The sequence below is a fragment of the Lithobates pipiens genome, unplaced genomic scaffold (assembly GCF_037356315.1).
Source record: "Lithobates pipiens isolate NorthernLeopardFrog02 unplaced genomic scaffold, aLitPip1_a1.2 Scaffold_23, whole genome shotgun sequence".
NCBI lineage: Eukaryota > Metazoa > Chordata > Amphibia > Anura > Ranidae > Lithobates > Lithobates pipiens.
In genome coordinates, this window is record NW_027507785.1 from 66,435,577 (window position 1) to 66,452,462 (window position 16,886).

The 16,886-nt window shown below is 44.5% G+C and overlaps 1 protein-coding gene across 1 annotated transcript in view; it reads right to left on the minus strand.

Moving 5' to 3' along the window:
- Positions 1-16,886, minus strand: part of CPNE9 (copine family member 9) — a 224,869-nt gene that overhangs the window by 5,098 nt on the left and 202,885 nt on the right. The window contains exon 14 of the mRNA XM_077451798.1: positions 367-440. Within this exon, the coding sequence (XP_077307924.1) occupies positions 367-440 (74 nt within the window). The remainder of the gene's footprint in view (positions 1-366; positions 441-16,886) is intronic.

Sequence of the window (16,886 nt, forward strand, 5' to 3'; positions counted from 1 at the left end):
CGCAAGTCGCACAGCGCTTTGTGAATGGGGCGCGCTGTGTTCTGGGACACACAGTTCCCAGAACACAGCGCGACCCATTACCCAGAAGACGCTGCACGGAGGAGAGAAGACAGAACATCACCGTGGAGGAGGAAGAGGCAGATTAGGACGATATACATAGCAACAGGCATTTCTGGTAAGTAAAAAAAAAATATTTTTTTTTTCAGGGTGGCCCTCCACTTTAAATGAATAGTAATTGGTCGTTATGGGTCACAGCCTTTTCCAGAATGAGGGAATTCTGTAGTGTGGTTGGTCAGTTGTGAAAACCTGGGATAGTTTCATTCCATTACTAGGGAGGGACTGCAAGGTGCACATTTTCTACTTTACCTGCACAATGTCTCTTTCTGCAAAGCGGCCTCTGGAGGAAACCCGGACTTCATCTCCATCCAGTTCTTCCATAGCTGCAAATACCAAAAACAAGGACTTATTTCAGAGCAGGTATTACAGCAATCTATTGCTTCAGTATACAGGTTACACCTGAATTTTTAATCCATGTCCAGTATGTGAAAGTTGTTTTTTACTTTGTGCTCTTCATTGCAAAGCAATACGCATGTTATCAGGATATGTCTGTAATAATTACAGCTGAACTCCAGGTAGTATACATGAAGCAAATTAATTAAATTTGTGTTGCTCAATCTGGCTCACTCAGGTATATTACCCAACAGACCGGGTATATGTAACAGGTTTGCTATATAACTGACTGTATTATATATATGGATATATGGAGTCCAATTATTATTAGAAGCATTTTTAATGCCAACTGCTAATGCATTCGTCGATATTGCACACTTGATTTACAAATCTAGAGATATACCTATATATCCATTAATACAGCAGTTTCAAGTTAATAAAATAATATAAAATATAATGAACTCGAAATGAACCTATGTAATGAAGTTTTCAAAATATGGGGCTATGATCCATAGACTATAATCATACTCCATTTTTTCCAGACAATATAGTCGCCATGGATATTAGTGCCCATAGGCAGCTGTGGACATCTTTTTGCAGTAGTGTTGTAAATATTAAACTGCCTTTTTTATATTGTCGTTTATTTTAAAGCGGAGCTCCGCTTAAAAAAAATTAATAATAAAATAATCAGACACTTACCTGTCCCATGGTCCAGCGATGCGGGGGGAACAAAGCCCAGCTTATCTCCACCTCCTCTATGCGGCGCCGGCATAGTCACTGTGGGCGCCCGACTGTGGCGTCACAGCCGGGGCACGCACTGCACATGCCCGAGCCGCGCGACGCGCTGTGACTGGCTGAGCAATTATCTGGGACCTGTGACATGTCCCAGATGATTGCCAAGAAGGAGGGGGGGGAAAAGTGATCTCCCTTCCGGTGCCACGGTGCACCAGGAGGAAGTGGGAGCTGGCACACTCTAAAAAGAGGGTATCCGCTCCCCCCCCCCAAAAAAAAATGATATGCCAAATGTGGCATGTCAGGTGGTCACCCTCCCTTAAAGCGGAAGTTCCATTTTTTGGAACTCCACTTTAAGCAATATATAAGCCAGTCCAATATGCATATTTTACATGTTTAGTTATCCAATGCACCCCCATATCACAACCTGCATTTTGAGGTTGCTGTTCGGTCTAGGGGGTTATGCCAGGTCTTGTAGTCACCCCCCTCCTATCCATCAGGAGAAGCTCTGTGTTGGTCTGCAGCAGCATTCCACTAGCGGGGTGAAATTAATATTTTCTAAACTCCAAGTGTGGTGCGTTCACACTATATACATATATCATCATGCATTGGTATATTATTCATGATGATTGTATATTATGTTCCTAATTGTAATTTATCTCTCTAATTCAAGATACAGAAGCTCCTGAAGAAGCAATAATCCTAAATCGCAAAACATGTTGAGCAATTTTTAAAATTTTCACGGACCTATGAACACCCTAACGGCGAGCCATATCCTGGTGGAGGTTTTTTTAACGCTTACTAATACAAGCCCCACAGGAAATACACAAGTGGCACCCATTTCTTGGGTTGATCAATGGGTCCCTTCTTGGGTTGCACCAGAGCTTAGTAAAGAAGCTCTACTGACTTTCATCATCTAATCATGTGCAAGCAAAAATGCTGTTTTTTTTATTTTCCTTGCACGTTATTGGATATTCTTTGCATAATGAAACTTTACCTCGTTTGCCAAGATCTGGAGCAACTGCAATTGCAGAGTGCCCAGTCTATTTGCTCTTAGTAAATCAACCCCACTGTGCCCTCGCCTCCTCTGCTGACCTCATGCCCGCCTCCTCCGCTGTGCCCTCCTCACAGGCTGAGCTGCTGCTAATCTCCTATGCAGCGGCCGTGACGGATGTACTCCACGTCTATTGCTTTCTCTGCAGTCAGTCAGCACTCCAGACCTGTGTAGGGCCTCTCCTGTTCCCCAGCCAGGGTAATGGTGAAGTCAGCAGCCATAGCTGTGGCCCCATGCGGCAGTGCGCCTTAGGCGGCTGCCTAGTTCGTCTAACGGGAGCGCCGGCCCTGCCCCTAATGCCCCGTACACACGAGCAGATTTTCTGTCGGAAATTTTTTTTTACGATGGAATTCCGCTCAAGCTTGGCTTGCACACGGACACACAAAAGTTCACCAAACTTTCAACTGCCAAGAACGCCGTGACGTACAACACTACGACGAGCCAAGAAAATGAAGTTCAATGCTTCAGAGCATGTGTCGAATTGTTTCCGGGCATTCGTAGGGATTTTGCTCTCGGAATTGGTACAGATGATCGGAATTTCCGGTCGGAACTTTTTCCGACTGAAAAATTGAGGACCTGCTCTCAATCTTTTGCTGGCGGGAATTCTGCCAGCAAAAGTCCGATGGAGCATACACACAGTCGGAATTTCCAATCAAAAGCTCACATCGGACTTTTGCTGGGGGAATTTCCGATCGTGTGTACGGGGCATAAGAAGCATTCTTCTCACTGACCATCAATGTGAGGGACATTCTTCCCACTGACCATCAATGTAAGGGTCAGCATAAGGGTCAGCATACACAGTCGGAATTTCTGATCAAAAGCTCACATCTGACATCTGACTTTTGCTGGTGGAATTTCCGATCGTGTGTACGGGGCATAAGCATCCAAAATTATCTAAAGCCTCACCACTGGCCACCAGTAGAACCTATGTCTGGAACTCATGTCTCTTTAGCCCACCAATAGGCATTTTGATGCCAGTTCTGAGTGCATATATAAGCCTCTGCTAACCTCTCCACCTGGCAATGCTAGCTGCCTAGCTGTTAAACTGATTTAATGGCTTCAACCCTGATGAACAAGAAAGCAGATCAGCAGTTCAGATTTCACCCCGACTTTGTTATCTGCACTGATGACGCACAAAGTACCATTGCCACAAACAGCTACTGTAGGTAACCAGCATTCACAAAGGAAGACCAGCGATGGCTACAAAGAAACTTGTATTGGAACTATGCTGGAACACCAGTTAAGTTTTACAGTCTAGAAGAAGACGGAGCAATCTTCCACTAAAATTCCATTAAATATAGAAGATCGTCACCATTACACAGAAATTTTCATTTCATGGTTAATACATATAATACATATAGACTCGCATCCGGTGACAGCTGTGTGTTGAAGGTGGTCATCTTCTCTATTATGATACACAATGGTATGAAGAGATAGTATAGTCAGCTTCGGTAAATACTACCTACAAGACATCTCTCCTTGGTGGATACATTTTATATGAGTATATGTGACGCAAGATGGGTCATTTCTATAGTAACAGTCTCAGGGTTCCGTAGAATCTTGCTGCCGATACACTGGTATAGATTTTCGCTCACAGAGGGGGATCTGCTGCCAGGAGACAATGCACAGACTACTAATTGAAAAGCTGTATAGCTTGAAAAGTTGATTATCGCACTACTTTCCCTTACACACATTGGTAGAAAGAGGGAGCGGGGCTTTAAAGAAGTCCCTACTTAGCGCTGATCACATGTGAAATGGTCTATTGTTAATATGTGAAATAAGCCAACATACCTTTCTGTGAACAATTACTGCTTTTGTGAGGCTCATGCCTCCAGCTGACCCTTTGGCTTCAGTGCTTTAGAGCCCTTTCACACTGAAAGCGCCCGGGCGTCTGCGGTAAAGCGGTGCTATTTTTAGCGCCGCTTTACCGTCGTTTTAGCGGCAATATTCGGCCACTAGCGGGGCGGTTTTAACCCCTGCTATCGGATGGTAAAGGGTTATAACCACCCGCAAAACGCCGCTGCAGCGGTGGTTTGCTGGCAGCGCTGCCCATTGATTTCAACGGGCAGGGGTGCTATAGGAGCGGTGTATTCACCACTCCTATAGCACTGCAAAGAAGCTGCTTGCAGGACTTTTTCTGACGCCCTGCCAGCGCAGCGCTCCAGTGTGAAAGCACTCGAGGCTGAGGATTTTCTTAGGCGCTATTTTTAGCGCTAAAGCACCCGAAAAACGCCTCCAGTGCGAAAAGGGTCTATAACTGGAACTTCTGCTGATCTGTTTTTGACAGGTACCCTTCCCCACTTCTGGGAGACGGCGTCGCTGCGCCATCCCTCAGAAGTCTGGCCCCACTCCTCCTTCCCCCACCGCCGGGCCAATTAGAAAGCCCAGAGCACTTTGAGCATGCGCAGTAGGGAACCGGCTGTGAAGCCGAACGGCTTCCTTGCCAGTTTCCCTTACGAGGAATGGCGGCTGCGGCACCCGACAGCTGAGTGTCTGTATATTAAAAGTTAGCAGCTACATATTTACATACATAGTTACATATAAACGGGCCAGTAGCCAATAGCTTTCCTCTTAGTTTATACTGAGCATGCGTGGCACTTTGTCCGTCGGAATTGTCTACACACGATCGGAATTTATGCGATCGGATTTTTCTGTCGGAAAATTTTAGATCCCGCTCTCGAACTTTGTGCGTCAGAAAATCAGACGGAAAAAGTCAGATGGAGCCCACACGAGGTCGGATTTTCCGACAATGTGATCCGATCGCACATTTTCCGTTGGAAAATCCAACCGTGTGTACAGGGCATAATACAGTGATTCTCAGCCAGGATTCCGTGGATCCCTAGGGTTCCTCCAGAGGTTGCTAGGGGTTCCTTCAGCATTGGGCCATTTCTTGGATAAGTTCCCACTGACCCCATTGATCTTTTTAGCTATCCGTAAGGAGGCAATTCTTCCCAATGACCATCACACTAATGTATCATGAGTTGTAGATTTCAAATTTTTAGCAGGGGTTCCCCGAGACTGGAGAACTATTTCAAGGGTTCCTCTGTGTTAAAAAGGTTGAGAAAGGCTGCTCTAACATGTTACATCTTTGTTTTTGGATTTACAAGGTGAAGAATTAAACAAGAAAAGTAGCCTGTCCCTTTAAACAATCAGCAATGCATTTCCTGGTGATCCCTACTGTGAACTTAATAATGTAAAAAAGGCAATTTCCCCTGAATGAGTGAGGAAGTGAGATTAATACAGCAGTAAAGGGTTGGTCATGCTGGGTATTGTTCTGCTGCGTCCATGCATAATGCAGTCACTGTGTGATAAAGACACATTATGTGACATTATCTCGGAGCTGCCAGTAATAAAGGTTCATTAATAAAGACCTCCTCTCTCTCCTGTGGGAGCCATACGCTTGGACAAAGCATGTGAGTCAGCACCTTCTCCCTCCATAAGCCACACTGAAACTTATCATCCATATTAACAAAGGCTAATGCGCCTTTTTTTAATTTTCTCACTAATTATTTTATACACTTGGGGAGCGGAAAGGAGATAAATGTGCAATCGTTTGGTTACAGCCGAAGCAGCAGCTGAAACTTAAAGGGGTTGTAAAGGCAGAAGGTTTTTTTTAACTTCATGCATTCTATGCATGAAGATAAAAAACCTTTTGTGTGTAGCAGTCACCCCAGTAACCCCAAATTACTTACCTGAGCCCCATCTCTCTCCAGCGATGTCCACGAGTGTCTAAGCCGTCTCAGACACTCCTTCTGATTGGCTGAGACACAGCAGCGGCGCCATTGGCTCAAGTGGCTGTCAATCAAAGTCGGTCAGCCAATCAGGGGAGAGGGCTGGGTCAGGGCTTTGTGTCTGAATGGATACACAGAGCTCTGACTTGGCTTGGGTGCCCCCATACAGAGCTGCTGGCACTTCATAGGAGGGAGGGGCCAGGAGCAGCAAAGAGGGACCCGAGAAAAGGAGGATCCGGGCTGCTCTGTGCAAAACTAACTGCACAGAGGAGGTATGACATTTTTGTTTAAAAAAAAAAAAAAGACTTTACAATCACTTTAATAAATAAAGAAAAGCTAAAAGTACCAGGATTGTCCCTCCGGTAATCTGCCAATGCACAGGGTTGAATATTGGGAACAAGTGCCTTCATTACCATTTTAGACAATAGATTTTCCAACGACCAGTATTAATAGACCTTCCAGCAGCCAGCAACAACAGATCCCCTCAGCAACACCAGAACCCCTGCAAATAAAATACCCCTAACAACAGATCCGCCCCCAGGAACAATAAAACCCCACCAGCAACAATAGATTTCCCCAACGACCAGCATTAAAAGACCTTCCAGCAGCCAGCAACAAAAGACCCCTCCGTCAACAGTAGATCCCACCCCCAGCAACAATTGACCCCCCAGCAACATAAGCACCCCACCCAACAACAGACCCCCTCCCTCATCAATAGATCAACCAAGCAACAATAGCTCCTCCAGCAACCAGCATCAATGGACCCTCCGGCACACCCCAACACCCCTTGTCATTAGATACATTCAATGCTGGAGGTGCCGGAACGGCAATCCCCTGTGTTTCTGCTGAAAAAAAGCCCTGGTCAGAAATACTGATATATGAACTTTTAAGGTGCCCAAGGATCACAGCAAGGTTTTACCGGTTAAAATAACAGATTTTTATTTACACGTATCATATAAAATCATCACATACATTATTAAAACATGAAATATATATCAAATCCTCCTTTTTGAATGTATCACCCTAACAAATGTCTTACAGCATCCCACATGCAGTATACACACTCAGCATTGTATAGTCAGATTGTAACATGTATGGTGATCCTATGGGTACTAACTACAGACCACATCCCAAATGTTGGGGAAACTGAAGCAGAGCAGAGGTTAACACAGTTTGGTAAAAGCCGGTCGGATCCCCAGGTGCTGAGTACAGTCTTTTGGGTCAGCTCTTAAAATCTGCAGATTTTTGATTTGGAGCTTAAGGATGGTCTCTGGGGATTGACTAGCTATTATAAAACAGCTGTGCTTAGAGGAAAAACCACACAGCAAAAATGCCAAACACAGCTCAAACTTATAAAATGCCATAAAAAAAAAAGTTTATTAGTGCAATTAAGCAAAATGAAAGTAGTCACAACTTATAATGACTGGACCAAAGGTTCAGGGGTGGACCCAGATTACTCAAGTCTGGGGTACTGCTACAAATAATATTGATGTTCAAAAGTTGTGATTTGTGGCTAGTTGCTACCACGTAGGCCACATGCACACTAGGCATTTAGCTTGGTACAACCAAGCTCTGTGTTTTACTGTGCCTCATGGCCTGCAGCCTATGAGAGACTGAAAGGCACTGTGGCTGGGCAGGGCTGAGCGCTTTACCAAGCAGTTCTTGGGTTTAGGGCCATATGCATTCAGGGACATGAGCAGGTTTAGGAAATATTTACTGTACTTACAGATAAGCCTTATTATAGGCTTACCTGTAGGTATAAATAAAAAGGTGGACTTTACTAGCACTTTAAAAAACAAGCGTTTAGGAGTAACAAGCATTAATGGATTCAATTGACCTGAATATTGGTTTATTCTGGCCATTGTAAAGCATTAATGCTCATACACATCTAGCTGACATGACAGGTTCATGTGATACATATAAAGTACTGAACAGTCTAATACCCCAAAAAATGAAAAATGAATATTGAAGTCCAACATGGTGAAATAAATGAAAAAATATGTGGAACAGAAATTATTTCAGTCCAATAACATGAATCCAATCCTGTAAAGAAGAAAGTGTAGAAGTCCACGACAGTGAAGTGATGATCTTCCAATATAAGATGTAATCCAAAACTGGTGAATCCTTAAAGATTAAACACTCTTACCGGAACAGGTGGATCCGGATGTGAGCGACGCCGAATCAGACAAGCCTGGATATCCAGATAGGTAGCTCTCCCAAATGAAGGCGAGGACCCCGGATCTCCAATGGCATGCTCCGATAGGTTCATCGCTCCCCACATTGCTTTTAGATTTTATCGTGATCACAATTTTAACCATTTTATGCTTGTTGGTTTCAAAAAAGCTACTTTTTTGACCTGCACTCGTTCTCTTTTTTTTCTCCCATACATCATGGTTGGATGAGAGTTGTTGTGGTGTTCCCATTGGATAGTTGCCCCTCCAGTTTGGTCGATACCTACGAGGTCGTTCCAGCCAAGAGGAGATGCCATTGGAGATCTGGGGTCCTCGTCTTCATTCAGGAGAGCTACCTATCTGGGTAGCCAGGCTTGTCTGATTCTGTGTCGCTGACATCCGTATCCACCTGTTCCGGTAAGAGTGTTTAATCTTACTCACCAGTTTTGGATTACATCTTATATTGGAAGATCATCACTTCACTGTCATGGATTTCTACACTTTCTTCTTTACAGGATTGGATTTATGTTATAGGACTGAAATAACAAAATCTGTTCCACATATTTTTTCATTTATTTCACCATGTTGGACTTCAATATTCATTTTAAATTTTTTGGGTATTAGACTGTTCAGTACTTTAACGCTAAAACAAATAATACAATTGCGATGCATATACATTTTTTCCACTTTCCTATTTGAATATTTGTCACACTCCTGTGTAGCCGCTGTTTAGTTTGTTTTTTATTGGTTTGCACAGTATTATCACACTTTCCACATGACAGGTTCATGGCAGGACCGGTACCCTAATAGCTAGGAGTAAAAATGCTGCAATACCTAAAACCAATACTTTCAGGCTTGGTTCTTTCAGCTGACAGTGGGATTCCTCCACTGACAGCTAAAATGTAAAAAGAAAAAGCCAGCAATTATCAGCCGCCACGGATGACTCATTCAGCTGTCAGCAGGGTTCCCCTGTTGACAGCTGAAGTGTAAACTGAAGTCCCGGCAATTGGAGCTGTCAAAAAAAAAAAGTACCGTATATACTCGAGTATAGGTCGATCCGAATATAAGCCGAGGCCCCTAATTTACCACAAAAAAAATGGGAAAACGTATTGACTCGTGTATAAGCCGAGGGTGAGACATGCCTGTCCATCCCTGTGTCCATCCCTGTGTCCATCCCTGTGTCCAGCCTACCTGTGTCCTGTGCCTCTTTGTCCTTCTGCAGCCTGTGTCCTTCTGCAGCGATCTGCATGTAAAAACATACGGCGGCCATGCCAGGATCGCCGCACCTCTTCTCCTCGTCTGTGACAGACGGCGGCCATTCCACTGTTCAAAAGCCGCGTCTCCGTCTGTGATAGGCGGAACACTCAATTTCCCAGCAGTCAGTGTTCCGCCTATCACGGACATCCTCTCATCCTCGTCCGTAGTATGAGGATGAGCGGATGTCCGTGATAGGCGGACCACTGACTGCTGGGAAATTGAGTGTTCCGCCTATCACAGACAGGGAGGCGTGGCTTTTGAATAGTGGAATGGCCGCCGTCTGTCTGCACGACGCGCTGATCAGGTAGGCAGAAGGCAGTGACTCGAGTATAAGCCGAGGGGGGCACTTTCAGCCTAAAAAAAGGGGCTGAAAATCTCGGCTTATACTCGAGTATATACGGTAGCTGGGCAATGTTTATCAACAATATTGCTCAGCCCCTCAACTGAAAGATAAAAAGAAACATTGTTTCTTTTTGTATCTTACCGTTTTTCTTCATCTACAGATCAAAGGGATGAACTTCGATCTGCAGATGAAGTCAGTTTAAAACAACCTGTCAAGGAAAGGTTACTCTGTTTAACCCCTTCATTAACCCTTAATTTACTCTAATCAGCCTTACTTTAACTTCTAATTCTCCTCCCTTATTATTTTCCCGCTGATTTTTTTTTTTGTCAATTTTTATTTTAATTTTATAAATTATTCATAATTAAAAGTTTTTTTTTTTGTTTGCTTGGTTGATATTTTTACACCTTTAACATATATTTTACACATTTCACATTGAAAAAAAGTGCATAATTAATAAAAAAATAAAATAATTTGTAAATAAATTTGAAATGCTTTGTACCATTGCTGACAGCTGACATAGGGACAAAACAGTTGCGGTAGGTATCGGTAATGGGTATCGGCAAGTACTAAATAAAAAGTATCGGTGCTCGTTGTAAGAAAAATACTATCGGTGCATTCCTACTAATAGCCAGATATGCCTAATTTTTTTTTTTTTTAATATACAAACCGAGGCTGAAGTGCTATGAACTACGAGGTTATGAGTAAAATGAATCAAAATTAATTTATAAGTCCAATGCAACAATGTAAGACTTTTAAGGAGAACGGAAGAAATCATGGCACTCTCTCTACGTTACACCAGCGCCATCTCTGCCCGGCTTAATACACGACATTCAGTCTTCTTTTACTACATATTAGTATTCACAATGTGTGAACGATTTGCATCTAGATTTGTGAATGTCACAGTTTCCCCCTTCATGTAAAGGCTATAATTTTCCTAACATTTTTCCGCCAAAGTTAAACGAGCTGTAGGTTTTCAAATCATGGCAACCCATCTTATGCGTTACTTACCTACTAATTTGAGAGCGAGTCATGTAAATTCGGGTCACTGGTCGATGATGAAAATATATCTCCTCAGTAACTAATTCAATTTAAGACTAAGAGATGAATATATTTCCTTTCCCTATACTTTTCAAGATAAGTATGGTAAGTGAATCAAAGCAGTTTTGAGAATTGAAGGTGGCTAGCCAAAGGAGGCATCTGCACTAGGCATCCAAAGAATTAGGGGCTTATAGAGAGTTCAACTGTAACTAATTCTGTGCTGTGACATTGCTAGGAAAAAAAATAAAAAGTGTCTTTAATCTAATGAAACTGAGTTTTTTTGTAACACAGAAAACTATTTTTTATAGATACTTTACTGTTTTATTTCAGTTTTAAAAGTGAAGACTGCTAATGCACAGCATTGTACTTATTACTGGGCATTACTAGGCACACAAGGGGCAACCTTGTGTCCGTAAAGATCTATGATGTTAAAGATTAAATATCGAAGAAGGCTACAATTAGTTTCTTTTTAAAGTGTAGTTTAACCCATACAATTAAAGCGGGAGTCCACCGGGACTCCGCGTTTTTTTTTTTTTAAAAGCCAGCAGCTACAAATACTGCAGCTGCTGACTTTTAAAATAGTGACACTTACCTGTCCAGCGCGCCCGCGATGTCGGCACCCGAAGCCGATCTCTAGATCGTCACTCGGGTGCTGCCGCCGCCATCTTGGGTATGGGAATCAGGAAATGAAGCCTTTCGGCTTCATTTCCCGGTTCCCTACTGCGCATGCGCGAGTCGCGCTGCGCAATAAGGACGGTCCCCGCTGCCTCTGGGATCTGTGTGTTTCCCAGCAGGCAGCGGGGCACTTGCGGAAGGGGGCGGGCACTTGCGGAAAGGGGCGTAATCTATGCCCCTTTCCGCAGAGAGCTATCCCGGAAGTGGGTGCAGTTACCTGGATTATCCAGGTAACTGCACCCCCCTCCCCCCTGAAAGGTGCCAATTGTGGCGCCGGAGGGGGGGAGGATTCCGATGAGCGGAAGGTCCATTTTAGGGTGGACCTCCGCTTTAACTTCTCTTATTTTGCGTTATTTTTTATTTTTTTTTGATCTGTTATATGTACTAAAGAAAGCGGTTTGTTTAATCTGTTCAATAAGTGCAAAAAAATTACTAGTTAGTTCTGGCAGAAATTGGCAGTGGGCTGATAATTCCTGTACTGCACTGATAACACTGGGGGGGGGGGGGGTTATTTACTAAAGGCAATGAACAATGGTTTGAAACAGTAGCGGTGCATCCATTAGGGGCACACGGGCCCACCCCCTCTCTCCTGCCACCCCTCTAGCACCAATAGATAGATTCAAAGGGCGCCTGAATTACAGCAGGGGTGTTTTTGAAGCATCTTATTAGAGCCATAGGATTGGAGCCATAGGCTCTAATAGGCGTCAAAAAAGGTGACCTGCGAGCGCCATGCTGGGCGCTTCCCTAACACTAAACCGCCTTTCTGCCAATCAGGTGCTCGGATCTGTTACCCGTCACCTGATTGGCTGAAACGACAGGCGCCGTGATTGGATGTCAGACGTCCAATCATAGCAGAGGATGGGAAGAGAGGACAGGAGAAGAAATGGAGGAGCTGTCCCACAGAGACAGGTAAGTGCAGACGGCAAGCCGGCGGGGGGCACACTGGCAGCATTTGATATGGCACAGCGGCTGCGTTTGATTGGGCACAGTGGTGGCAATTGATGGGGACAGTGGCTGCTTTTGGTGGCAATTGATGGGCACAGTGGCTGCGTTTGATGGGCACAGTGGCTGCGTTTGATGGGCACAGTGGCTGAGATTGATAATACAGTGAGGCTGCAATTGATTGGGTGTTTGCTCCCCCCCAAAAAATTTCAGGACCAGCTGCCACTGGTTTAAAATAACTGAATCTATGATCGATGGCTTATTATTCTAACTTTACCTTATGCAGGGGGCATAACTGTAAATCATAGAGCTTCCTGCCAAAATTGTAATGCCCTCACCTGGATAAAGCTGCCCATACACCAGTAGAATTTTTTTCATTCAGGAAAAAAAAAAATCAAACAAGTTCTTCCATCCCTGCTATACAGTGTGGATGTCTGAATTCCTCATCTGGCCTATTGTAATCTGATTGGATACAGCAAATGTTTAACCACTAGTTTTCTGCACGGCTTCTTTGATTTTTCAATCAAAGGACAAGAGGAGGGTGCTGACAGGACCACCGATGGAGCAAATTTTGGCCTGTTCAACTGGAATTGGCCTAAATTGGAACAGCGTATAGCAGGCTTCGAAAAAAAAGAGCTGTCAGCATAGTCAGTATACTGCTAGAGACCAGTCCTTTGGATAAGGGTTTTAGTTCTAGACATGTGCAATTCATTTCATTCCAAAGTAGTTTAACAAATATTGATAAATTTGTTAATTTGGAAATATCCAAATGAACGAAAACCAGTTTAACACATTTTTCAGAATATTTGAATATACAAAATTAGAAAATCTGAAAAGCTGAAATAACAACCAACGTATAATAATAATAATAAACGTAACAAATAAATAATAATAATAATAAATAATAATAATAATAATAATACATTCATTTTATTATTATTATTTTAATATTAATTTGTTCTGTTCCATTTGTTTATATGTAGCATTCGTTATTTTGGATAACTTGTAATTTCAGATAAATTCTTATTGGTTACGTTCACTAACAGGCAAATTTGAAAGGAAATTCCAATACCTATAAATGAATAGTTAGTTATTATTAGTTAGTTATTCTTTAGAGAATTTTCGACACAATTTCCCATGAAAAAAGCAGCGCCACATTCACTTTTGTAACACCCTATTAAAAAAAAAACTCCTTTCACACTAGTGCGATTTGTCCTGCGACTTGGGACTGCATGACAAGTCGTGCCCCATGATTTCCAATTAATACCATTCATATCTGTGCGACTTCAAGTCGCACCGACTTCAAAGTAGTCCCTGTACTACTCTGGTCCGGCTTTGATGCGAGTTACACAGGCATTCCCTGAAATCACGCGACTTTGAAGTTGGGGGTGTGAAAGGGGTCTAATGCAGTCAGAAATCCTAGAGTTTCTCCCTTATAGGACAGCGGATATCATTATGGTTAATATTGCTACTAGAACTAAATAGACATGTGCACTGCGGAAAAATTAGTTCCTTTTCGTTTCGTGTGTTTTTTTTTTTTTTTGGGGTCATTCGTTATGATCTCAAATCGTATATGCGTAAATTCGAAAATAAGAAAGAAAATCCAAAAAAGACTTTACCATTTCTGAAAATTCGGGTGGGTTTTTCTGTCTTACTAGCAAGTACTGTATTTATTGGCATATAACACGCACCTTTTCACCCTGAAAATCAGGTGCAAATAACGTTTGTGCGTGTTATACACCAATACTTCAATTTAAGATGCCTCGGAGGGGGCAGGGAGGGGGGCAGGACGAGCCCCATCAGATTACATACAGTGAGAATCTCCTGTTTACTTGGCAGTCTCTGTAATAGGAAGTCACGTCTGCTGGGCCACCATTGGACCACTGTTCTGTCTATCATAGGAGATTCTCACTGCAGGGGTCAAGTTCTGGGGGAAAAAGTGTGGGAACTTCCACCCAAGATACACATACGCTCATATGCATATATATTTCACAGAAAATACAGTGCAACATTTATTGTAAAGTGCCAGTTTACAAAAACAAAGTAAGTTAACTTGTCAAACTAACAGAATAATCACCACAATGGGTGATGATCTTTCCCTTGAAGGGAATTTCTAACACAAATACACCCTGTTTCCTCCAACCAACATCAATGACTGGGCACTATTCCTCCCACTGACACCAATGATGATGATGGGGCACAATTCCTCCCACTGACACCAATGATGGGGGATTACTGCTTCCACCAGAGAGCAGCTGTTCCCATCAGAGTGCCCCCCATCAGAGAGCAGGTATCCCCATCAGAGAGCCCCCCATCAGAGTGTCCCCAGAGTTCCCCATCAGAGTTGTGACTGAGCCATCACAAAGTAGAAAAATATGTACCTGGATAAGTCCTTGGTGAAGGAGCATGCTGCAGGGGGGCAAAAGCCCGGCGGAGGAACTTGCTGATGAGGGCGGGTAGCACAAGTGATGTCATTGGTTGTTAGGACAATGGCGGTTCTAGCAGCCAATGACAGTATTGGCAGACGCGGTCCTGTATAGTATAGCCGCGGCTGCTGGAGGACGACCGAGGGAGGGGAGGACGCCGTCCTTCACTATTCGGCGATGCTGGGCATCGCCGCTTAGTGAAGGATTGGCTCGGACGGCTCTAGTCCTGCAAAGGGAAGGCGTTCTTGCTGTGAAAAAAGTGCAGGGATGCCGGACTCAAGCCCTGTCTCACTGTATGTAATCAGTCGGCACTTGTCCCGTCCCCTCTAGGCTGCAGATGGGCATCGTCCAGGCTGCACCAATGGCAATGGTGAGGCTGCTGCATTGATGGCAATGGTGAGGCTGCTGCATTGATGGCAATGGTGAGGCTGCTGCATTGATGTGGACTGATGAGGCTGCATTGATGGCACTTGTGAGGTTGCAGATGGGCATTGATCAGGCTGCATTGATGGCAATGGTGAGGCTGCAGATGGGCACTGACCCTTATTTTGCTTCAAAGTTCCTCACTTAAAAAATGTTTTCCTCTGAAACTCCCCTCTTAAAATGAGCGTGTTATACAGTGGCGGCCCGCCCATAGGGGGCGCCCGGGCGCCGCCCCCCCCTCTCCCTAGGTGTAAAAAAAAAAAAAAGTAAAAAAAAAAAAAAAAAAAAGTTAAAAAAAAACTAAAAAAAAAAAAACGGGCCCTTTAAGACATTTAAAAAAAAAAAAAAAAAATGTCATTTAACAATTTAACATAGTGTACTGTGGCGCCGGTCACAGTGCACTATGAGAAGCGCCACGTCGATGCAATCACAAGATTGCATCCATGGCGCTTCATTTGCGGGTTAAAAACCCGCCTTGCGGCGCACTGCAGAACGCCGACTAGCTTCCGCCCGTAAAATCACTGTGATTCTACGGGCGGGAGCATTGTCATTCTTAGGCAGTCACTTCCGGCTTTCGGCTGCTTCACGAAACCCGGAAGTGACGTAGGCAGCTCCGTTCCTTAGCCCGAGCGGAGCTGCCAGACAGTGAGAGGTGAGTCACCGCATAAAGGCTTTCTAGCCTCGACTTTGTGGAGAATGTTCGTGCATTTAGCTGAATGAATGCAAAAAGCTTTCACAGCCAGAAAGGTTTCCCCAGGCCAGGCGACTTTTGCCGTGGCCAATCAGAGAATGAGCTCTGAAGGGGGAACTCCACGCCAAATTTCTGAAAAAAAATTTGACGTGGGTTCCCCCTCCCAGAGCATACCAGGCCCTTAGGTCTGGTATAGATTCCAAGGGGAACCCCCTACGCCGAAAAAACGGCGTGGGGGTCCCCCCCAGATCCACACCAGACCCTTATCCGAGCACGCTACCCGGCCGGCCAGGAAAGGGGGTGGGGACGAGTGGGCGGCCCCCCCCCCTCCTAAGCCGTACCATGACGACTGTGACATCAACCCATGTGACCAACCCATGTGACATCAACCCATGTGACACCGCCCCATTGTCCCTATATAAGTAGCAGCGCAGCGCGTCCCTGGCATTCCGGCCAGGGAGATCGTCGAGGCAACATCTCCTGGAGAAGAAGAAGGAGAAGAAGAAGAAGAAGAAGAAGAACGGGCGGCGGCGGCGGCAGCAGAAGACCGGGCCACCGCCTCTAAAAGAGCTATAAGAAGGCGCGGTGGCCCGGCAGAAGAACCGAAGAGGGGGACAAGACCCCCGAAGTCGGGAGAAGAGGCCGGCGGCGGGGAGGAAGAAAGCCGGACTCCTCCGCTAGCAAAAGAGCTACAAGAAGATAGCGGAGGAGTCCGGCGAGAAGACCCCCGAAGACGGAAGACCCCCGGAGCTGTGCAATAAAATATTTTAACCCTGTGTTGTGTTTTTTTTTTGTACTTTTTTTCACAGGTGAATGGGTAGGGGTACATTGTACCCCATACTCATTCACATAGGGTGGGAGGTCCGGTATCCGGGGCCCCCTTATTAAAGGGGGCTCCCGGATTCCGATAAGCCCCCCGCCCGCAGACCCCGACAACCAACGGCCAGGGTTGT